Here is a 24,216-nt window from a genome sequence, read left to right as displayed (position 1 = left end):
GTGGCATACAGCATTACAGGCTTGAATCTATTTTTGAATGTCCTCTGCTCCAGTTACTCTGCTGTATCTAGTTAAATGCCCTTATGTCCAAAAAGGTTCAACAAAGATGTTCTACGAGCACTTTGAGTATAAACTTGGCATAACAGATCAGCAAATTAGTCAAACCAAGATGCAACAGACACTAACCCTTCCCACAGCAAAGAACCATCAGTAGGAAAGATCCTTCCACTTTCCTCAGAATATGATTACTTGATAAATATAGATCTTCAGAATGTTACTAGGGCACATACACAACTATTAGTTTTTTAGTAACTGATATCCCTCCTACAGACAGCAAAAGATATAATTAAAAAAAAACCCCAACTGGTCAAACAACTGATCTTGCAAAAATGGCCTATAATAAAATAAAAGATGGGGAGGTAGGAGGGAAGTTAAAGCAAATCAGTAAGTTTGCATTTCACATGTTCAATTGCTTCTGGAAGCCAAATTTCCTTTCAGCTACACAACACAACAGGTTTCACCCAATATCATGAAATCTCTAGGCATACTGGCTGTCCAACAGGACTGGTAATTTTTTGGTTAAACTTCCCCTTAAGGATTGCCTATGTATAAAAGGGGTGTATAAAATTGGGTTCATAGTTATGTGCTGTGACCTCTCATTGCCCAGTTTTGTGGACGACTGATTAGAAGAACCCTTTCTCAGCAAGTACTAAGAAATATCTAGAGAAATAGTTTCAAAACCTGCCAAACATACATAGACTTCAAGTCTTAGGCAGACATTTAAAATAATTGTCCATCAGTCTTACTGAAGTCTTTGTCTTGCCTTTAATCTTTTCTGCTAATAAGCAAGACTTCTATGGAAAACACACACAATACTATTCCCCAGAAGCAGCAGATTCTTATACCAGTATTTTTAGTTACAGACTACCAAGCACTAATCGGGATGTTTTGCTACAAAATCAGACTAAGGACTGAAGTCACTGGCAGCTACCTTTTAGAGACCAGTCCTTACGGAGGGCATAACCTATGACTTCCTGTCATATGAGTGTAGAAATATGGCCTAAAAACAATGATAAAAACAAGGGTTTTTTCAACAGTAAAGTTGGATTTGTTGGCATCATCCTATATCTTGTGCATGCACAATACAAAGACTTTAAATAGCTGTATAGTAATTTGCCATATTACTAACTCAGGAGGACAGAAGCAGCATGACCAGTACTGAGACAGCTGTCCAAGGAAGTTCAGACAGCTCTGCCCACACAACGTCCTACAGGAGCTCCAACAACTCTAAGAGCAATTAGTACCTTAATTTCCCAAACTCTTAGCAAATGTATCCTATAACGTGATTTACTCCCATGGAATCTAGGCAGTTAGATTCACTCAGGTCCTTCAATTAAGAAAGTGTTTTATCATTTTCCAAACAAAAAATGGATCCCTTGCTATGAAGAAAAGTCTTTTGTGTGAGGCAATCACTGAATTCTTAAATGTTGCTTTGGGGCAAAGGGAAAGGATTACATCAAATTTGGCGAGACTAAAAATGCCTTGATGGAGATTTTATTTTTATTTTACGTTGGTGGATATTCATTAAAGCCACATCAGCTGCTCATCGTGGGAGATTTTGAGTACTTTGGTAACATACAAATAAAGTGTCACAGTAATTCAAAGCTCCAGGGTTGTTCAGTAAGCACCTGTCAGGAAAAAATGTATTGTATCAAGTTAAGTCAGCAGCTACCTAAGATATGCTTGATTATATGCATCTTTAAAATGCAACATTGGTTAATTACTTCATTAAACAAAGTTAGATAAAGTACGCTGAACATCTCTCCTTTCTTCCTTTGTAACTGTAGGCATATTTGCAAATCAGGCCTGGACCCTCACCTTCATGCTAACATCTCCACACCTTGTAAGATGTCTGGAGGAATGAAAAGATGTCCTAAAAGTTTGAGGAGGATCCACTTGGTACAGATACTGCAGAAGGCAGCCACAGAGCTGTCTTGCAATGGCCAAAGGTGTATCAAGCTTCAACAAAAAGAAAAAGTATCAGATAGATCCTCAGCAAGCAGCACTGCACACTCTCCAGTCAGTCACAAAGCAGCCTGAAAAAGCTTCCAAAATTAAAAGAGAGCATCAAGACTATCAACATTACATTTCGGGTCTTTCCAGCCTGCAGGACTAGACTGTCCCATAGCCTTAGCCAGATTTAGAGAGTACTGATCTGCCCACCGATCAAAGACATCACTGATTGGCTGTTGGGCCTTTGCTGTGTTCATGTTTGACATTCAAGATGAATCTTGCTAGTGAAAAGAAGGAATTCAACACACACCTGATAAACAAACAAACATTTCTCAAATAATATGCATGCAAATTCAGTATAGATTACAAACCATGCAATCAGTGATTAATTACTATGTAAATACCTAGACTTCTGTCAAGACAAGAACATAAAATTCTCTGGTCTGTTTTCTAAATATCTTCTTAAGAAAAAAAAAGGGGGGGACACACACTATGCAAGTAGCCAATTACAGCAATTATCTTCCAACTAGTAGCTGGGGAAAACAAGCCATCCAAAGACATCCTGTCACTCATTTGAGTCCTTTATTTAAAACACTGCACTACCTTTGCATTCCCCCTCAATGCCATATGACTTAAATTTGAGACCTAATCATGCAGCCTCTAACAAATCAAAACCTCCAATCTGCTAATGGAGCTACCAATAGGAATATTTTGGTACAATTTTGCAGAATTAATGGACTCCCCAAATAAGTACCACACAGTAGTAAACTGTAAAACATCTAATGTTCTTTTTCTTTTCCATTTTATTTTGGATGTACACACAATAGAATTATTTTTATCATGAGAATATTCATATTCATTTGATACACATTTCCAAAAAGCCACAGAATAATTCAGGTTGGAAGGGATGTCAGGAGTTCTCTAGTCTAACCTGCTGCTCAAAGCAGGTCAGCTATAAGACATTAGACCAGATTTTGATACCTTGCAAAGGTCAGTCAAGTTTATGAGCTTCACTGCACAGCATTTTCATTACATATTTTATAGATGACATAATAAAATACATACGCTAATCATTTATCTATGTTATAAGAGCAGCAAGGTTTTAAGGAAGTAAGGTATATTTTCTTGAACTACAGCCCTGAAAAGATGTGAATATTATACTTGAGCACATATCCCTTGCACATGCAGTTTACAAACTCCTTTTGGATACTGGGCATTTTACATTTGTTTAAAGAATCACTATGGCAAGGAAAAGTAAGAAAACTGGTCATTTTCTAGTCCTCTTCAAACCAGTCTCTACCATTTCCTATTAATTTCATGCTAGTATCTCAGCACTCCATTTAACCATATGGTTGAGCTGTTTGTACATGAAGCCACTGGCTTCATTCATTTCCCTTTTTCCAAGGACAGACTAAGCAGATGTTGACTGCATAACATCTTTAGATTATATTTGTGCTGTGGACATTGGTGTCCAAGAACACTGTCAATGTGACATTTTTTCACCACATTAGCTTCTTTTCTCTGTACAGGTGCCCTTTGTGTGTTTTCCTTTCTTGAAAATACCTAAGAGTTATTGAAGCACATTTCATGTTTAAGTTGGAAAGGTACTGGCAACAGCAAGAAGCCAAATTCGAATAGCAAACTGTGGACAGAAGCTTCCTATAAAAGCTTTTAAATTACACAAAAGCAGAACATTGCATATCTAAAGCACAGTCGAGGCTGTGTAGCATTCTGCACTGCAGTAAATATAAACAACATTAACTAGATGTTTCTTGGTAGAATCCCCAATCTGGAAGTTTAGATCTAGTTACCCGAGGTGTGCAGATGATTAATCTATTTAATAACTAACCCTTTCAAAAGGTTGAGCAAATTTCAATACTCTTGCCAGATACTTTATGCAGCTGGTAGAGACTTGACCTTTTCCAGCAATACAGTATATTCTGTGTAACAGCATACTTGATAAGGAAAATTAGGTTATGGATAAATCACTGGTATTGCACACGTGCATATGCCTTAAACAGGTCTGTGCAAGATTCTGCATGGGAAATAAATGAAGGAGAATACAAAAAAATAAAGATTTTCTATGAAGGGATGTGTACATAGAGGATGACGACAAACTGGAAGAGACAAGAGTAAAGATACATGGAAATGTAAGTTAGAGGGGTCAAAGTAGCTTGGAAAAGGACTGCAGAAGAGTCTGCAAAAAATGTGAGCACAGTTCCCTACAGAACACTGCCCCTGCCCAGGGAAACAAGGTGAAATTGAGTGGTTGAGTACATCTTCACCTCATTTTAGCGGCAAGTCCATCAAGCACAGAAGACAAATGAAAAGGACCTCAGAAAAGAGGTCTTCCCTTACAAAAATCACCAAATCATCCCCAGGATATTCCACATCCACTTTACGCACTTCAGTGAGGTCAAAGCTCTTGAAGGAGGGAAGGGAATGTGGTATGTGGCTATGTATAACAACCCACAAATGCCAGAGTTGATAACTAAGATGCAAAAGTAGATTTACTTCTACATGCCTCTAAAAAAAGATTTTTCAAAGAATGTGACATCTAAAATTAAAATTAAAAAAAAAAAAAACCAATTATTTTTCAAAAAGACAACAGAATAGTTACTTGTAGGCTTAATTTTTCTGGACATAAATTTTTGTTAAACGAAAGATTTAGGAGTTGTGTACATGTAATACAGTTTTAGATATGCAGAAAATATGCGTTCAATAGAAAAGCTTTAAGTATTGGCACTGTTTGTGGGTTTCTGTTGTTGTTTTTTTGTTGTTTGGGATTTTTTTTAACACTCCACTTAGTTGAATGCAAACACAGATAAGAAGAATGAGGTTTTATTGCCCATTATTCTGCTTGATTATTTTATTTACTTTATTTACAGCTATGGGAAAGAAGAGATAAACTGAGCCTTGTGTCTACTGCATTTACCTTAACTAACTTCTAATAATTTATTTTCACAAGTTTCGCGTTCATATCTAATCTTTTCTATCACATTTCCTTCCTGCAATTATCTTAATCTTATAACGGCAATAAAACCCTGTCAAACACCTATTATCTGCCTAACACTTAAACAGAAACTGATCTGTATTTCCTACAAATCCCGCCTCATCCTTCATCATTCTTGCAACCTCTTCCCGCTATATCCCACTGCCAATTCACAGATATTTTTCTGCAACCTCATTTCCACACTCTTGCCCTGTTTGACACAGTCATTCCAACTCAATATTATATTTCTTCGTCTGCTAAAGTCAAAAGGCAACAGGGCTTACTATGATGCCATCTAATTTCGTCTCTGAACATTACAGTGCATGCAGCATTTACCATGAAATAGGAAAAGGAACGTCATCCTTGCACATCAGAAAAGAAGCTCAAGCTGCAAAACTGAAGTGTGGTGTGGAGGTCTAACAAAGTTTTCTGTTTGGCAAGACTTAGTTCTAAGCGTTTTGGATGAACTCAAAATGGCCCAGAAGTTAGTTTTCCATTAAACTATCAAAATAGTAATGCAGACATGGATCCAAGTTGAACTGTGTAAGTTTAAAACTAAAGGTTAGGGTTCCTTTTGATTCAAATTGCCACATTTTAGTACTGTTAAATAAAAGAAGGCTAAAGTTAGCAATATCACCAGAAATATGAATGAGCCAGAGCAGCAGAGGAAAACTGGGTACATTCAACTTCAACTGATAAATCTGTACCGTGACATTTCAGAATGAAAACCACTTTGCACTTTCTACACCCTTAGTGTCTGCAAGCTGTTCTTACAGTCACAGCAATAAGTGCTAGACATGACAAGTTCCTACTTTGCTCAGTTACTCTATACTTCCTATATTAACCTGGTAGGACTGGACGCAAACCAAAAGGGCCTTTCGTCGGGGAGATGCCACGGACGATACAGTCGAACAGAAAGCTGATCTGCTCTCCTTCAGCACAAGAAAGGAAAAACACACCAGCCCCTGCAAGAAAGCACAACATAAATATCAGTTTTGCACCTGGATACATTAGAAATATATTTAGCTGAAGCTAGCTATAATATAGCAATCAAAGGAGTACCAAGTGCAAGCCACGAAAAGAAATCAACAAGACACATTCTCCAGAGAAAAATAAGAAGAAAAAATTCAGGTCAGCACACACCCACTATATCACAAACATACACATAAATTCAATAGCTACCTCATCATTTATGCTAATTCCCTGAGATTCAGGCACTTAGAGCAATGCCAAAATACAAGCCATATTCTGAACAGCTGTCTGGGTTTTTTATTCTTATTTACCCCTAAAATTTTGTAGATCAAATCTTACCTATGCAAGTGGCAGGGATACTGAAAGTGTCTTCATCAAAATGAACCAAGTTAATTCTACTTCTACCCAATTTTAACCAAGAGCAGCTTTTTGTATCCCAATGAATTAGGATTCGGTTCTATTGCTAGATTATAGTATAAATTTTCCTAGACTAAGTCCTATGTGTCTATTATTAACAGAACGTAACACAACTCCATAGGTTGTCATCAGATCTTTACCCTTTGCTCTATTCTGATATTTTGCTTTCCATTCATTAAGAATAGCCCCAAGCAAAATTAGAATGAGAATCACTAAATAAACAAACAAGTTCTGAGCTGCATGATATATGGCTACATGGACAACACACAAGACCAGAAGTGCTCCATAGAACATTTTATCTGAGAATTATCAGTCCAAATATTACTCACACCAGGAAAAAAAAAATAATTATGATCTTAAAACATCAGGCAAAAGACCACCCCGGTAACCAGTGACTTCAGGGAAAAAAAATACAGTAACCAAACATAAAAGGAGATTAAATTAATATATAGACCTTGAAGAAGTGCTGCCAGTTCACCAGAGCCATGCACACTGGAAAACCACAATAACAAATCTTAGACCTGCAGTAGGCGGTTGCATATTACTTTCCTAGGGACTTGGGCCCCTAATCTGGACTTAAGTTTGACTTCTGCATGTCTCTAGCCAATTCTGAGTTAGATGTGTATTTTTGCCAATTTTACTCAAAGCAGCAGAGCTGGTCTTGACCAGAATGCCTGCATCACCACCACTTTCCACACATATGCCCTGTCATATCCAACAGGATATTCACGTTTCACTTAAGCAATGGATCCACTTTTGACTGCTTGACAAAGGGTTATGGGATTCAAACAAAGGGGATAATAAGGAGTGGACCGCAAACCAAATTAACTATTTTAGTAAATTAGATATAGCCAGCAAGCAGTAAACTGACCACTCTAGGAAAAGCATATTCTGGTCCACACACTTTTGTCATTATCAATTTACATCACATCTAAGTCTCTGCCTGCTCTGCTTAAATCTATTCAAGACAACATTGTTAGCAGCATCTTTGTAACTTGATTTGTCACTCCACCACATTTGTTCCTCTTCAGATCTCACTGATCAAAACTTCTTCAGCCAAAGAAACAGAAATCCTGTTTCTGGTACAGTTTATTTCATTCGGTGAACTGCTACAAATTCAACTGGAATTAGAATTCACTCACTGGTAGAAGTTAAATTTATACTTAAGGGCTGGCTTGCCAATCATTTCTACAGTACAAGGTCTCAAATATATTACTTGAGACTCAGGATAGAGAAATATTAAAACACTAAGCTATGTTTAAGCAACAGACAAGATGGACACACACTAGCTCATGAAACATAAACTAGAGTAAAGCCTACTTAACTCCACGCTTCTGTGGTACTGTTTTCTATTACTGTTTTTTAAAAACATGTTTGTGCCATGTTTCTTCATGGCACATATACACACCCTGGCTTCAGGATCAAAGACCATCTAGGAGATTACAACACTAATCACGCAGTCTGACAGGTATGAAAGTTTCTGGTGGTGACTCACTCACAGTCTTGTCTCATTTCCCCTCCCCAAGAGATTTCAAAGAGTCAGAGAACACTGTATTAGAAAAAGCTGGGTGCGAAGTATATATTCAGGAATTATTTGAAATTCAGCTCTTCCTTTGAGCTGCCTTCTCCTTCCCCCCATAGAGTACAGGGAGTCTAGGGAAATCAGTTTGCCTCATCTTAGATGATATATGACTCTTCCCCCATGAATCACACTGATGTCAGAAGCCATGCCTTTCTTGAGGGAGCAGGGCAGCACAAGGCTTTGCTGGACTCTGAGCACATGACATTCCCATCCCATGCACAATAAGCAAGCAGGATATAGAGACCACACGACAGAGGACATTGATATGTCAAGCACAGTGATATACTATGTGGCTTGATAATTCAGCAGAATCATACACGCCCATGTTGCCATTCAGGGAAAGAAGATTCCTCAAATATTTCTGTACATAAAGAGTACATCTGGACCACTTTGTTCTTTTATCGCTATTGTCAAGAGTCTTAAACTCCTAAAAGGGTCTACAAGCCTTTGACTTTAATGGAAACAAAAAAGTAAATGTGTGCATGCAAGCTGGCTACTTAACTGAAAGGATAATTTCTGCAAAGAACTATCATGCACTTGTAAATCCCAAAAACAAACGTGACGGCCTTTATATAACTAATACAAACAGTGTACGCACATGTGCACATAGATACAAATACAATATACACGTGTGTAAAACATTTCTTTGTAGATTCTATTATTTACATGATCACTGTAATCGCTGATCAACTCTCACAGGAAACATTTTCTTTCCTGTTTTGCTAGGAAGAACTAGATTGCAAGGGAAGGAAGAAGTTTGGGGGTTCTCGCAAAAGACATCAGGTGAGATGAATGAATAGATAAGCTTAACTAAGTTATGTTTTAAAAGCATACATAAGAGCCAGCAATTACATTTCTTTTCTGCTTTCTTGAGAAAGCTGACAAATTCACTACTAGAAATTACACTTCTCAGTCATGTGTTGGAACAGATTTGGTGCACAAGCATTTGGAAGCCGAGGAATATGTGGTATGCATCACTGTAATACCATGCAGCTGTTTACTAGACTGAAGAGCTCGCTCACTCACTCACTCTCTCCACAGGATAAGAGACTTGGTGAAAAGCAGCCTGCAACCACTTGCACAAGGCTGAAACACTAAGCCAGTCCTCTGTGGCAGTTAGCAGTAAAGCACTGTACAGTCTCCCAAACATTCAAGAGAGGTTGCCAATTTCATAAAACTTCCAAGTATTACTAAATCTTGCTAATGTTTGATTTTAATTCATCATAAAAAAAGTAAACCCATGGGCAAATACACTCTCAAAATGCACAATAACCAAAAATTACTTAAATCTCTGTACCGTGTGTGAAAGCAGGGAGGAAGAGTCAGTCCTTTCCCATGAATTATTACTCCTAACAGGTGCCAGACAATGCTAGAGCCTGAAGTCTTTTAGCTACAGGACAGGTACGAACCATGGCAGTTCAGTTCATGGCAATCATCATGTTGTCCAACCAATATGTCTCAATCCTGGCCTTGAGCAACCCCCTTTAGAAGGTATCTCAGGCTGCATGGCTCAGGCTGCTCTTCTCTCTAGTGAAAACAACATCTGGTACTCCTATTATTGGCAACTAAGACATTGGCATGACTACTAAAAAGGTCAGAATGTAGTCTGTAGTAGGCCTAAGTAGGAGGCAGCAACAGAACAGTATCTGTACATAAACAGAAGTTTTAATCTATGCAAACTAGAATCTTTCAAGAAATTCCTGGTATTGTCCCAGTTCAACTACCTCTACTACTTCTAATTTTCAAATAAATTCCCATTTGTTATAGGGCTCCACCTCTCCTCCTTTGGCCCTTCCAGATATGCTGATAGCCATTTCCACTATTTCAGAATGATTTTTAAGAGCCACTTACAGAAGAGACAGACAGAAAGAAGCACCTAATTGCATCAAAACGATCACAGAAATACTCCTGCTTATCCTGCAACTAGCAGCAGGAGTATCATTTGTTCTTTCAAAGGGCTTCAAGTGTCCTACAAGCTGCTCTCTTCCAGGAGACACTGTAAGAAAACATGAGGCAGCTTCAAACCGGGCTCTGGAAGCTAATCCTGAAGTACTTGAACATTGGAGAGCCTGAATTCTCACAGCCTTAACATGCCCTTTTATTACCCTACTTGAATTTTTTCACACTGACCTCCAATTCAAGATTCTCCTGGCAACTGGTCATTTTAATCAGTGCACACTAATTGAGCTAGCAACTTCGGAAAGCAAGAGGCTCCTCTTTTCCAGCCTGTTCCTGTAAGTAAACCTCTCAATTGAGTCCTACGCCCCAATGCCTATTTTTTTTGCAAATGGTATGTGTGATTGAGCTTCAGTACAGAGAGGCTGGGGCAGGGGGAGCAAAATTTTGCCCCAGAGATTAAGTTATTTGCAGCTGTCAAAAGCAGAAGGAAGAATTTTCTTATCTCTAGCAGTACAATTGTGATGTTAAGAGCAAGAGAAGTTAAAATGTAAATGATTTTTCTTATTTAAGAATAAACTAGTATTAACTGTCTTGAAAATGCACCTAGATTTAATGTTCAAAATCTCAGCATTATCTCAGATGGTTTCCCTCTACTTGGATTGAGCACAAAAGCCTTCAGAGTTGAACAAAACCTGTACTGCGCAACTAATTAAAAAACATAATTTAATTAAGTATTTTATATTTATGAAAAATTTTATGAGGAAGCAAGGAACAGAAAGCTGTAACATTCACATCCTTTTAGACTTCAGTTCTACCAGAGAAATATCCAAAAGTAAGCTCTGCTTGTGTTTGAGCCTTCATGGGTTTTTTTTATGGGGAAGAAAGGTAATCTAACCACAAGCTCATCAGTTCCTTTTAGTAAGGTATTTACTACAGTGGTATTTAAAACTTCAACTCACTAATCGTCTGCATTCAGAGCTTCACAGGAAGAATGTGAGCAAAGATATGGTTTAACCTACAGGAAAGTAACATTAATAATAGAGTCTGCATAATATTATTTGATGTTTCTACGACAGGGTAATGGAGAGTGCTTTCATTTACGGATTAAAACACTTCATGTAATAACATATCAGTTTTTTTTCCTGAACACTACTTGTTTGTCCTGCTCCTCAAGAATTTCAGAGGAATGAGGTAAAAGAATCAGATAGCTGAAGAAAGATGGTCCTTCCCTTTACCAACACTTTTCTAGTAAGAATAACCAGACTTATATTTTTATTTAGGTCCCATTTACAAAAACATTTTCTTCTAGTGGCAGTACTAAATATTTAGACTAAACATATTTAAATGTTTTTATGCTTGCAGATATGTCTAAGTGCTCAGTTAAGAGCAACAGCTCCTTTAACAAGATAAGCTTGAACTCGGTGTGTAAAGAGTTTCCAACCGAGGCAGGCTATTTGTACCAAAATTAATATGCTGTTCTTCCCTTTGAACAAACACATGTGGGGGAAGAGGCAAAAACACCCTTTCATGGCAACTGAAGGTTCTCAGCTATCAAGACATTTTTTTAGAAAAAGCCCACAACATTAATATAATGCTCAACAACATAGTGGGACCCTTCCCAAAGTACTTGTCATTAATTCTGGTTGCCTATAACCAAAAAAAAAAAAAAATTAATTCATACTTAAAAAAACAGATATACAGGATAGCTACTGGTGACCTCCTGTCTCTTACCGGGAAGATAAACAGCTGAGTTTAACATAGCAAAAATGACGGAGAGCATAAATAAATGGTCTATAAATATTTAGAGAGGTAAGCAACATGGAGAGAGAAAGAACGTTATACTAAAAAACAATGTTGGTACAACAACAATCTAGGATAAAAGAACACATAAATTTAGGTTGGAAATTTTAAAAAGATCAAAAAGATCATAGATATAAAAGGATCTACAAAACTCAAGACCACAGTTTAAGCGTAATCACACTTTGATTCTTTTTAAAGGATTAGAGAGTCATGACAACACCAGTGTTCAAAACAGTGCTGGACCTTCAGAAACAGTTGACAGTCATTCAGAAGTCAGATTCTTTATTTGTGTACGCCTCACCACAACTTCAAAGGCCATTTTAATTCATGGTATATCAAGAAATGCAGAATATCTTCCTGGAACCAGAAAAGTTCCCCTTGAAAGATAGGGGATCATATTTGTTCCTTTTTACACCTGTATCATTTTGCACCAGAAATTAGTGTAAGTTTAAGGGGGTGAGGGGGAAGCATAACATAAGTAATTCAGATGCTTCAAGCTCCATCACCTACAGTTTCACATTTGTATCATCCATCCACATGTCATACTACACGTTCCTTATGCATCTGACACCCTAGCCTATGGATTGAACCATTTAGGTTTTCTGCAATGCGGAGATAAGATATAGCAACACTCATTAAGCCCAAATCAGTTTAAATTCTTGGAGCACAGCAATTGCATCAAATCTGGAACAAGTTACAGAAGAAACGTCACAATCTAACTAAAGAACATAAGTGAATGACTATTTATATACCCCATTATTTCTGGGCTTTCTTATACAACTAAGGTCTAAGTTTGGGAACTAAATATTTAAGCTTAGGAGCAGTGACCAGCATCTAGGGTCTGTCCCTGCAGTTGTGCTCCAAGTCTCAGGGCTACAGACATATAATCCGTTTTTCTCTTCTGATCACAGTGGTATTTGCATGTCTGGTTACACAGTGAGGCAACTTCCAGGCCTTGTAGTGGGCTGTTTTTCTGTGGGCACCAACCACTCCTCAGGACGAAAACAAAGATTTGAAGCCCTGCAAGCTGAAGGAGGCCAGGAACCCAGGTTTCCCACTCCATGGAAGTACGGCAACCAGAAAAGACATGAAGAGTAACACTACCACCACTTCATCTTTTCTAGTAGTGTTTTAGAGTGTCCTCTCCAGTTAGGCAACACACTTGGAAAAAGATTCCCATTTTGTGTTTTTTAACTGCTTACCTAGGGACCCATAATATCTTCACTCCCACTTCCTAGAATCAGTCTGCAGGAGCACACTTTGGCCTGTTCAAGAATTTACTTGGAAGAATCCCATGTGATACAGTCTTGGTGAGTCCTGGGATCCAGGAGAGCTGGCTGATTTTCAAGGATGACCTCCTGCAAGTTCCAGTCAAGCAAATGTGGCAGGAAAGCCTGCATGGATGAACATGGGACTCCGTACAAAATTCAAACATAAAAAGAAAGCATATATAGGGTAGAAGTAGGGTGACCAAGATGACACAGGAGGAATACAGACACACTGTAAAAGCACACAGGAATAGGGTTAGGAAAGCCTAACTCTGCCTGAAGTTGAGTCTGGGGAGGCATGTGAAAGGCAACAAGAAGGGCTTCTGCAAGCATATCAGCAGCAAAAGGAAAACTAGGGAAAACTTCAGCCTACTGCTGAATGAAATGGTGGACCTGTTGACAAAGGACATGAAAAAGACTGAGGTAGTCAAGGTTTTCTTCACCTTGGTCTTTACTGACAAGATTCAATTCCCTCATCAGGAATCCCAGGCCCTTGAGACTTGTTGGAAAAAAATCTAGAAAAACAACAACTTTCCCTTGCTGGAAGAGGACGAGGTTAAGGAAAATTTAAATAAATTGAACACACTCAAGCCCATGGGGCCTTATGGGATACATTCACAGGTGCTGAGGGAGTTGGTTAGTGTCATTGCAAGGACACTCTTTATTATCTTTGAAAGGTCAGGGAGACTGGGAGGTGGAATGGCATGCCTGAGGTCTGGGGCGGGGGGACAGGGACGGGGGGAAGCAGTCATCACTTCTATCTTGAAGAAGGAGGATTCAGGGAACTACAGACCAGGGAAGGTGATAGTGCAAATAATCCTAGAAGCCATTTCCAAGGTGCTGACTGAGAGTAGTCAGTGTAGATTTACAGAAAGGAAATAATGCCTAAACAATCTCATAGTCTTTGATAAAATGACTGGCTTGGTAGATGAAGCAGTAGATATTGTTTGCTTTGACTTTAGCAAGGATTTCAGCACCAGCTCCTATAATATATTCATTGACAAACTGATCAAGTACAGACTAGATAGTGAACAGTGAGGTAGACTGAAAACTGGCTGAACTGTCAGGCTGAAAGGGTTATGATCGGCAGCGCAAAGTCCAGCTGGAGGCCAATCACTACTGGTGTACGCAAGTGGTCAACATTGGGGCTAATGCTGTTTAACATCTTCATTAATGACCTGGATGATGGGACAGAGTGTACCCTCAGCAAGCTTGCAGAAGATACAAAATTGGGATGAGCAGCTGATACACCAGAATATGGGAAGAAGTTGCTCACAGAGGTTGCAGAGTGCCCATTCTTGGAGATATTCAAAACCTGACTGGATATGGTCCTGGGAAAACTGCTGTAGCTGACCCTATTTTGAACAGGGGAGTTGGACAAGGTAACCTCCAGAAGTCCCTCCCAACCTCAAGCATTCTGTGATATTTAGGCATTTGTGACATCCAAACTGGAAGTTTCTTTCTGATCTCATTCTAAAAAAAATGGCTTCTTACTATATTGTAGAAACTTAATAATTAGCATTCTATAACGCTGCTGCATAACCAGATCAGCAGCGTCTCATCAACACTTTAATAACACAACTGCTACAGCAAATTCTCTATACTAAAGCACCACTAATCTTTCAAAATAAATTAAACCATTCATTTGTACTACAAAACTACTAAGGAAAAATTGACAGAAAGTTATTTCAGATTAATATTTTTGTTCATTTTCTTGCTAGCTTTCAAAATTTGAGCATTAGTGTGAACTGGTGATATTCCATATATTAAAGCATAACATTTTCTTTCAAATCAATTAACAGTAAATGAAAGTTCCTAGTATATTAGTAATGTTATAACATATGTTAGCATTTAGTATGAAACCTAATTAAGAATAAAAAGACTGAAAGTGTTATTCCCTAAACACTGTAATGAAAGTGTAATGCACAAACTGAGGTGGTCTATATTCACCATACGGGCTACTGAACATTTTTTATATCCCATAAAAACAGTTCATATTACTTACTGGTCTGATTTTATTTGGGGAAGTATATATCTAACAACATAACATGAGGAATACATAGAACTGTAGGGTGATATACTAGTAATCTAATATATTCCATTCCAATCATAAATACAGATCATAACAGTACATAGTCAATAATATAGATACATTTCATTACAAAACAAAATGAAGCAGACAGGTTTTATTAAACACAATAATTTAGGACGAAGTATGTTAGCTAGATCCTACTGAAACATACCTTCATTCTTTATGCTTATATCTTAAGTGCCTTGTTGCTGAATACTTGGAAGTTAGGTGACCTCAAAAGAGTGCCTGTGGAGATGCTATATTCAGATTTCTCCCTATATTTTTTTTTAAATATAAGTTTTCCATAGTTAAATTATTTCATATTTCATTAGCTCAAAAACTAGTACTCTACACAAGCTTTCCAGAAAAAGCAGCAGCTTTTTAAAAGGGAAAAAACACACTGTGGTTCAACTTCGGGAAATTCTCTCACTGTATGAATTCTGAAGTGTATAGTTCAAAATTAAGTTTTCTATTTTCAGTTAGTAATTCAAAAAGCAGATCCAAATTATGTCAGCATAGCAGTACACACGTTTATTAGAACTCCCGCTTGCATTTAAAGTGGTACTAGCACACAGAGACAGGAATGAACAATTGCTTTATTCTGCATGGAAAAAAAGCTGTTCAAACCAAAACTGCAGGTGTTGGCAGACCTACACTAAGCTGCAGACTCAAGTTTAGCCTGCATCAATTGCACTATTTACAAGAGAGGGGGAAAAGGTGACTGTGCTGACTCCCTCTTATACTCTATAACCAGTTAAGTAGCTCACAGTCTAAACCACACCAATAGGAAACAAGACACTTGTGTTCACATGCCAGTTTTTAACTGAAACAGAATAACCTTAAAAGAAAATGGATTTGTTTCCTCACAGGCTGTACCTATAACCCATTCCTTCAGATGGTGAAAATCCTTCTTTAACCCCAACCACTGAATTAGGAAGGGAAAGATTTGAACCAGAATCTTCCACATTGAAAATGAGTGTCTTAAATCAGGAATCAGGATATAACAGTTGAGTCCATACTTACCATCTTTGTAACTCAGCTTTATAATTTTCAATAGACAAAACAAAAATCCCTCACTAGAGTAAAACAGTCAAAATAATCTCTTTCCCCTTCCTCCCCAAATTTTGCCACAAGTCCCAAGGAACAATATCTTTGGATTTGGATCAGCTGTGAAACCTTCCGTTTTTTCAGTTTGGTAATTGAAGAAATCCATTATTTTCACATTTCAGTATGCAAGTCAAACAACTTCACATCCAAACTGGCAATCTGCATACCCACTTGCACTCACAGGTCATCAATTCAGCATGGCTTCAAACTCTGCTTTTGAAGTTAAAACCTTATGTTTTCTAGTGATGTATATGATATTATACCCGTGCATTAATTATCTTTCCTTTTCAGCACTTGCATAGGAGCTTTGCATTTTATCTGAAGTGAGAATGTGAGAAGTCCTAAACTGGACATTGGATCAAGAGATTTCTCTCCATCTAAAGGTGTATCTTGGCTACTAGGCTACAGCAACTAGCTTCAGCTTGCTTGCTTGCATTGTGACTCTATACATTTCATGGTCCCAGAAAGTGACAAATCTACTAACAGGGAAAGGAACAGACAGAAGTTCCTAACTTTTAGGAGCTACAAGTCCTGTATGGGATTTAGACATTAGCATTTACACTATGAGAGCCTTGATGCCGCCTGTAACTTCAAAGCTCCATATCATTTTCCCCTCTGCAAACAACAAAATAATTAATCATAATTTAATAATCTGAATATTAAACCATTTTGCCTTATCTCTTGCATGACACAAGCCATAAAATTTCATTCCTTTATTTTTGCTCTGTGTCCTATCACAACATTTGAGTAAATATCTTCTGGAAAGCCACAGGGCAATGTTCAGTCAGGACTCCACATAGTCACATTTTCACCGAACACCAGTGGGTTGAAGCCTGCAGAGACCTACTCAGTAGAACAGACCCTCTGATATGAGGCTGCCTGTATGACAAAGCAGCACAGCTGGTTCTGCAATCTCCACTTTGAATGAGGCTAGCATTTACATTTCTACAAAAGGTTTCAAACGAGTTTTAGAAGATGGGTTCCATTTGTACTTACAGAAGCCGCACCTGGTACCCCCTTCAAAGATGAATCCATTTGGGACAGCTCCATACCGACGCAGATCTGAGAGCTTCCATTGCCCCATGACACTAGGAGGAAGGTCTTTTACAAGGACGAGAATGTCATTGCAGAAATGCAGGGTAGCAGGCCCACTCTCTAGTTTAGTGCCAGGCGCTACAAAAACTTGAAATCTATGAACTATCAGATAAGGAAGAAACAAAAATTACTATAGAAAATAGAAGGTACCATGACTTATGTTACATAAGTCATTCTGTTCAGCCATGGTATATGGACCTACACCTGCCCACACCACGAGGCTCTAGCATAAAGATTCTAATTTGAGCCCGGACAGCCCCCTGTGAGTAGCTATAAGCTCATTACATTCTATTATGCCAGTTTAGGATTGGAAAAAAACATATCTTGGCTTAATGCTACAAATGATTAATTGTAACGCTACATTAATTTATCCTAAGTCTTCCAGGCTACTCCCTATCTCAAATTAGTCAGTTATCCAGCCCACACTTCAGTTACCTCTTCCATCCTTGCATTACTACATGGGTTTCTTCCTGTCTCCTCCTCTAAATAGCCTGTGCCTCTCCTTTCCCACGTGCATGCAAACACACACATATAACACAGTGCCCAAGGAGACCAAAAGCCAAGGCTCAAAGAAGTAGGCAAGTTCTAACCAGAGCTCTGTCACTGACTCATTTGCAACCTTTAATAAACTGCTTCACTCCTTCTCTTTAAGTAAAATGGGGAAAATTACATTTTCCCACCTTTGTGAATCTTTTGGGAGTTGGTGATGGTAGATGCCCAGACATATAAAATGACTAAGAAATTAAGTGATTTGTAGGTAGTACACACTCTTAAATGTCAGTTATTTCTTCATATTTCACAGCCTAAACTTCAAAAAAGCCGGGGGGGGGGGGGGGACGGGGACGCCTGTCTCATTCAAGTTTACAAAATTCAGGTTCAAATCCCAAATCCAGTATCCCCTATATTGCAAAGGTCTTTACCTAAAGTAGCAGCTGTTCTAGGCTGATCTCCCACCTTCTCCTCCAGAGCTGTTGCAGTCTGAATAATAAGCTATTGGGAGCACTTCAAGGGCTCAAATCTCACAGTGTTTCAAAGGGAGCAATTTAAGTGAGCAAGCACCTAATCCTCAAACAACTGTTTTGACCTCTACTACTCCTCTAGTTTCTTTCATCTTGTGATTAGACAAAAAAAGAAGAAAAAAAAAAAATCTGTCTTGGCAGAGAGAAGCATCAGGACTGTTACATTTCCAGTCAGAGGTTTTCAGTGGAGCATTTATCAAGAAGCACATAGATTTAGCTTTTGGTTATCCATCAAAGATCATACAAACAGCTACCTGCCTATGAAATCTACAGGGTAACTTCCAGTTAGTCTCACTTCTTACAACCACTCTTCCCTGTTTCTTGCCTATGCTTCTTCAAGCATCATGAATTTCAGCTAGGTCTGAGTCTTGCTTCTCATCTAAATACTTGGCTATATTCTTAGTTACCATCTTAGCTGTAAGTCAACTCCTCATCTCTGACGTGCATTTGGTAAGTTCCTTAAGGCTCCAGCAGAATTAGCCACAAAGTCATTCGAGTGAAATGTGCAAGGAGACAGAGATAGATCTAACTAACCACAGCTCTACTTACAGCTTTGCCAGTGGTACTGCTAGGGAGCAAATCAACAGTCACACAATGTCCCCTTTTGGGCAAGCAGTTGTTACACAACCTGCTTAAACATAAACTATGAAAAAGATACCAAAACCATCTTGATGAATAACATTCAGTAAGGAATCTTTAACATCATTTGGACCCCTCTCTGCCCAGTACTTTGCTGGCAATTAAACCACAGGAGCAGAAGCATCGGGGTTCTTTCTGCTTCATAACTGAGGAATGGAGCACACACTCCACTTGTAATCAGTTGCAAGTTACAACAGCTGCCAAAAACAAAGAGCTGCAGCTCAGATTCTAGTTTAAAAAAAAAGCATATCCAAATCTGAACAAAGCCAAAGTAGAGGAAAAAACGGATCTGGACATGAAGCTTTTGCCATGTGCTGCCTTCTTGGTAAATTGGAATTTTTTTCAAAATTCTCCCCAGCCATCTACTTCTCCTACTCTGGAAAAAAAAAAAAAAACTTAATAAGATACAGAGCTGAATATACCCATGAACAAAAGGTACTATTTAAGTTCCTCATTTCCTTTAGCTAATATTTTCCTCTTCACAGCTACTCACTGACCTGCAGAATGCTAACTTCCTCAGAATGAGTTGTGGGCTCAAGCACTCTTCTCATACCTGACCTATACCTCAACTCACTTAATTCTACTGTTTTCTTTAATCCTGGTTCTTTTATTCCAGGAAACACATCCACCTCATCTGCTAAAAATGGAGAGAAAACACTGGGAACTCCAGTGCAAATGCCTCCATTCTGCGGGCCTCATTCATGAACAGCATCAACTCCTTTCACCTTTTTTTTTTTTTGCTTCCCAGACTCTGAGGTCATCTATCCATAGTCTATTTTTATCATCCAGCCACCTTACTTCCAAGGCACACAAAGGCACCCTTACTACACTTTAAAAAAAAAACCAAAAACCACCAGTGACCATCCTTTCTTCATCTAAGTCTCCGTTCTTTGCTGTCTACTCAAACTAGATTCACTTTTATTCGACTTTTTTCTCCTAACTGAACCTGCACTGAAAGATAAAATCCTGAAAAAAATTTCTATACTCTGGTCTATCCTCCTTCCCCTAAGCTTTTTTGCAATTAACATTCTACAAATTATTGCCAGTTCAACCAATTATACTTGTTTTCTTACTTCGTCATTTCTTCACCTCCACACACATTCTCTCCCACTCCATCTTTACTCCATGGCTGCAGATATCATCATCCAATAGGCTCTATTCCTACCTCACTCACAGCTTTCCTTTAAAAAAAAAAAAACAAAAAAAAGAAAAAACAACTCTTCCCTGCTTCTGCATTTCCTCCTACCACAACCATAAACCTCACACCCAGATTGAGATTCAATACTCTTTCCATCCCAGCACTGCATCAGTGCAAGATCATGAAAACCAGACCTACCCTATCAAATTCAAATTCTCCTTCAGGTTCTAGGACAAGTCTATGCTGTATATAGATCCCAAATCTAGTAAAAAAATAGAACTGGAACACAATACAGCTACATCATCGAAGTGTACCAACTACTCCAGCTACTCATGCCTGTATTGTTCAGAAACCCCCTCTAACCTTTCCCCTTATGCAAGGCTTCATATTTGATAGCTCCAAGTGGTACATCCATACATCTCTCTTCTGATACTTCTACCTTTTATACTGTAAAATTCCCAGGCCATCTTTCTATGTATGTACTGCAAAGGAAAGAGTCCACAAATGCAACAGATGGCAAAGCATATGTAACAAATGATTAAGATGGCTAATGTGTGTCTCCCACACACCTACCCTCCTTCCCTAGTTACGACTAAACAAACATAAGACAGATACTATAGATCACCAATATTATCTGTTCACCTCTGTACATTTTAGAGCTGCCAAGCAAGATAATAAAATAAAAGGATGTGTAAAACTGAAGTTAGCTGGAAAGACTGTGTCTCATGACACTCCTTATTGCAAGATGTCTCTTCCTGAAAGGGGACACCAGCAGCAATAAGCATTATCCATGCAATTATCAATGCCTACCTAGTAGGCAGCTCAGAAAACTGGGATTGAACTACTCAAGTTCTACTCAGGACTCTGCTTCTCTTAATTCAGGCTCCCTCTGACTCCTGTTGTCAAAATCCCCAAATAAACTGCAGGACCAGAAGTGTAAGTCTGATCACTTTGCTTCAAAGCTACACACTTTCAGTGCCAAAATCAAAAACTAAGTTAAGAGCTCTGACAGTTAGCCATCAGTACTGGGCAGTACTGTAATCAAAACCTATCATAAGGGACACCTGCTTCAAGATGTAAGGGAAAGACCAGTCTCTTCATTCTCAAATGAGTGGCAGTCTTTTCCTCAACTGTACTTTGTTATTTGCATTTTAGCTATGTTTTTCTTTGCTTTTTTTTGCCCTGGAAAAAAAAAAAAAAAAAGTGTGAGAAGACAAAGGTTACCTTCCCCCAGACTGTAGCGGATTCGTACATCCCACGCGTACATTGTTTCCTTGTTCTCAAATCCCAGCATCACAACTTGAGAGAGACAGATGATTGCAAGCGTGTGATTCAAGCCCTCATAGGAGAGCCCAGGATCCAAGCCACAGATGTCTTCTAAGGTCATGCTGCTCCTCTCCTTATGCCCTTTTGCTCGTTCACATTTATCCTTGTATACCAGCATGAGCAAACAGTCTAAAAGAAGCAAAACTGTCAGAGATGATGAGGCAGAACATAGAACATAACACATTTCTCAGTACTCAGCTTCAGTACAAAGGTGCTTTAGACAACTGCAGGGTCAGTCTGATCAAGTCAAGGTAAGAACTCAGTTTCCTTTTCCCACCCCACCCCTGGGTAGTTTACAATCCTTGTTTTCAGGGAGCAAACATTGGAAGGCATGTTTCAAGGGTAATCTGCAGGCTCAGAAATAAGGAGGTAAGTAAAAAGTCTTCCCTGTTTTACTTTTCAAAAATCCAGTGGTTTTTCAGATACTCTTCCAAGTCCGGAAAGGACTGACTCATTAATTCTGAACATTAGGAGTTACACTATGATAGCTGTTCATATTACAAACACTAAAGACTGAGAGGCTATTGTCATCTATATTTCCATTAGAACATACTGAACCACAAATGAAATTCTTACAGTAGTTCACAGATTACTCAACTACTAAATGGCGAGCAGACTGCACTGCCAGATTGTTAGTGTCAGCTCAGGTTTCCTAGTTAAATGTTACACAGTAGCCATTGCTAAATAATCATTATCTGCCACACCTTTTTTTTTTTTTTTTTTTTAATATTTACCTTTTTTTTTTTTTTTAATATTTGCCTTTGTCACCATTTGTTTTTAACCCCTTCCTAGATGTGTTTATTACACAGTAACTATGCCAGGGAAGAAAGTAATTCAAGTGCCACAGTCCCATAGGAAAAGCAGATTTCACAAGCAAACCCAAAAGACAAGAAAAAGGGGAGAGACCTCTCCCACCTTTTGCATTTATAACAAGAGCACCCCTCTTCCCCCAGGTTCCCTTCCTATCACATAGCACTCAGTTGTAGACGAAATTAATGGTCAATATCAAAGCTGCAACATCCACAGCTTAAGCTGACCTACATACCACAAAGGAGAAAGCCCCCTGTGCACCATTTTATGAATGTTGGGGTGTGGTGCTCTGAGCCCTGGCAAGGTGCCCTGTGGCTCTCAGCTGGGCAAAGGACTGGCAAATCTCCAAGGAGGTGAAAAATGACTGAAAGACTGAACCGTCTGCTAACTAAAGCAGAGCTCTGCATGGACTCCCAATTGTTTTTGTGCACCTGTTAGCAAAAACAGCTGCAACTATGATATTTAAGCATTCCGCAATACAGTTGTGTGTTTGAAGAAAGAACAGTTATGGTTTACAGACCAAGAAAAGCAAATCACTGGGGACTTTTTCTAGTAAACCTGACTAATTTAGCTAGAATAAAAATACTATTTTTGAGGAATAAGCTACATTATCAGTCAGTAAGTTTTCAAAGCAAGCTCCTTCATCTTCCTCCTTCAAACTTGGCTTACTCATGTTAGAAATCCAGGCCCATATTCACATGTCTAGGTACTAGCTGTAGGATCAACAGATGCCCATTCACTCAGAGAAGTTTAAGAGATTCAGCCTGGATACAGGCATCTAAGACACTAACACATAACTGTAACAACTGAAGTAACAAAGAGTTAGGTCTGAAAAGCTTCAACTGATAAGAAACCTTTCGTCTACCACCAACAACCCAGAAAAGACGCCATAATCCATTCTGCAGCAACACAGATTCATGTCTTCTAAGTGTAGGCAACATTTAGCCCTGGAAAGAAACACTTTTGGGCCCAAATGTTTTCCCTGTTAGGAATAAATGGAGCAACCCAAAATCTACTTTTCCCTCTCCGGCAGTAAAACATCAACTCTGAATAACATTTTCAGTTTCCCCTTCAGAAGCATAGAAATTATTTTTTTTTTTTTAATTCAAAATGTCATTTTATTTTTAAATTGAAGTGATATCTTATGTCAAAACACTGATCAAAAATAACTACTGAGCTTACAGTGCCAGCTTTTTTTACAGCCACCAATCACCCTGAAGAAATAATAATAATAATTTTCGGGGGGGGGGGGGGAAGAAAGAAATTGCATTTTAAACGGGAACCAAAACCACATAGCTGCGCCTTGAGAAGTCACCTTTCCCACCGGTTTTAGTCAGCGCCCGATATCAAGCTGCTCGAAGCCTTCGCTCCGACGCCGGACGCGACGCCCGGGCCCGCCTGGCAGCCCGACGGACAAACGCTACGCCCGGGCACCGGCCTAAGGGCCTCAGCGTTACGCGCCAGGCTGCCGCCAGCCGCTGAGGGGGCGGCGGGACCATAACCGCCCTCGCCTCCGCTGAGGAGAAAGCGGCCCCGAGCCGTTAAAGCCGTTAACGGCCGCCAGCCCGGGGCCGTGAGGAGACGCGAAGCCCCGCAAGCTCCTCTCCGCGCTTTCCCCTCGCCTCCGCCTTCAGTACGCTTCGGGGGGCTCCGGCAGCAGCCGCCTCCTATTTTTGGCCGCCTGCTCCCTTGCCAGATAATTTATGGCCCGCTCCCCCGATTAAAAAAAATTAATAATAATAATAAAATAAAAATGAAAGAGCAGCGACGGCTTGAGGTGAGCCCCGCCGAGGGTGATCTCCAGCGGCAGCCGACCTGGAGGGGAGCCCTGTGAACTCCCTGCCCCCGGGGCCCCAAACCCTGTCCCCGGGCGGAGGACGGAGGGACGCCCCGGCGCCTGCCTTACCCCCCCCCCCGCACACACACACACAGGACGGGCCCCCCTCTCACCTGCCACCGGGGAGGGCTTGCGCAGCACCAGCCACCTACTCTTCCACTGCAACGAGAGGCAAAAGGAGAGGGGTTAGCCAGGGCCGGAGGAGGGAAGAGCGGGCTCTCTCCCCTCCTG

At 39.4% G+C, this 24,216-nt stretch overlaps 1 protein-coding gene across 1 annotated transcript in view; it reads right to left on the bottom strand.

Moving 5' to 3' along the window:
- DOK7 (docking protein 7) overlaps nt 1–24,216 on the bottom strand; it is a 69,649-nt gene that overhangs the window by 44,995 nt on the left and 438 nt on the right. The window contains exons 2-5 of the mRNA XM_030017044.2: nt 24,099–24,144; nt 21,237–21,467; nt 17,118–17,318; nt 5,851–5,970 (exon numbers count right to left, since the gene is read on the bottom strand). Coding sequence (XP_029872904.1) covers nt 5,851–5,970; nt 17,118–17,318; nt 21,237–21,467; nt 24,099–24,144 — 598 coding nt within the window. The remainder of the gene's footprint in view (nt 1–5,850; nt 5,971–17,117; nt 17,319–21,236; nt 21,468–24,098; nt 24,145–24,216) is intronic.

This window comes from Aquila chrysaetos, chromosome 1 (genome assembly GCF_900496995.4).
Source record: "Aquila chrysaetos chrysaetos chromosome 1, bAquChr1.4, whole genome shotgun sequence".
In the NCBI taxonomy this organism is placed as follows: domain Eukaryota; kingdom Metazoa; phylum Chordata; class Aves; order Accipitriformes; family Accipitridae; genus Aquila; species Aquila chrysaetos.
This window is presented reverse-complemented; position numbering and strand designations above follow the sequence as displayed.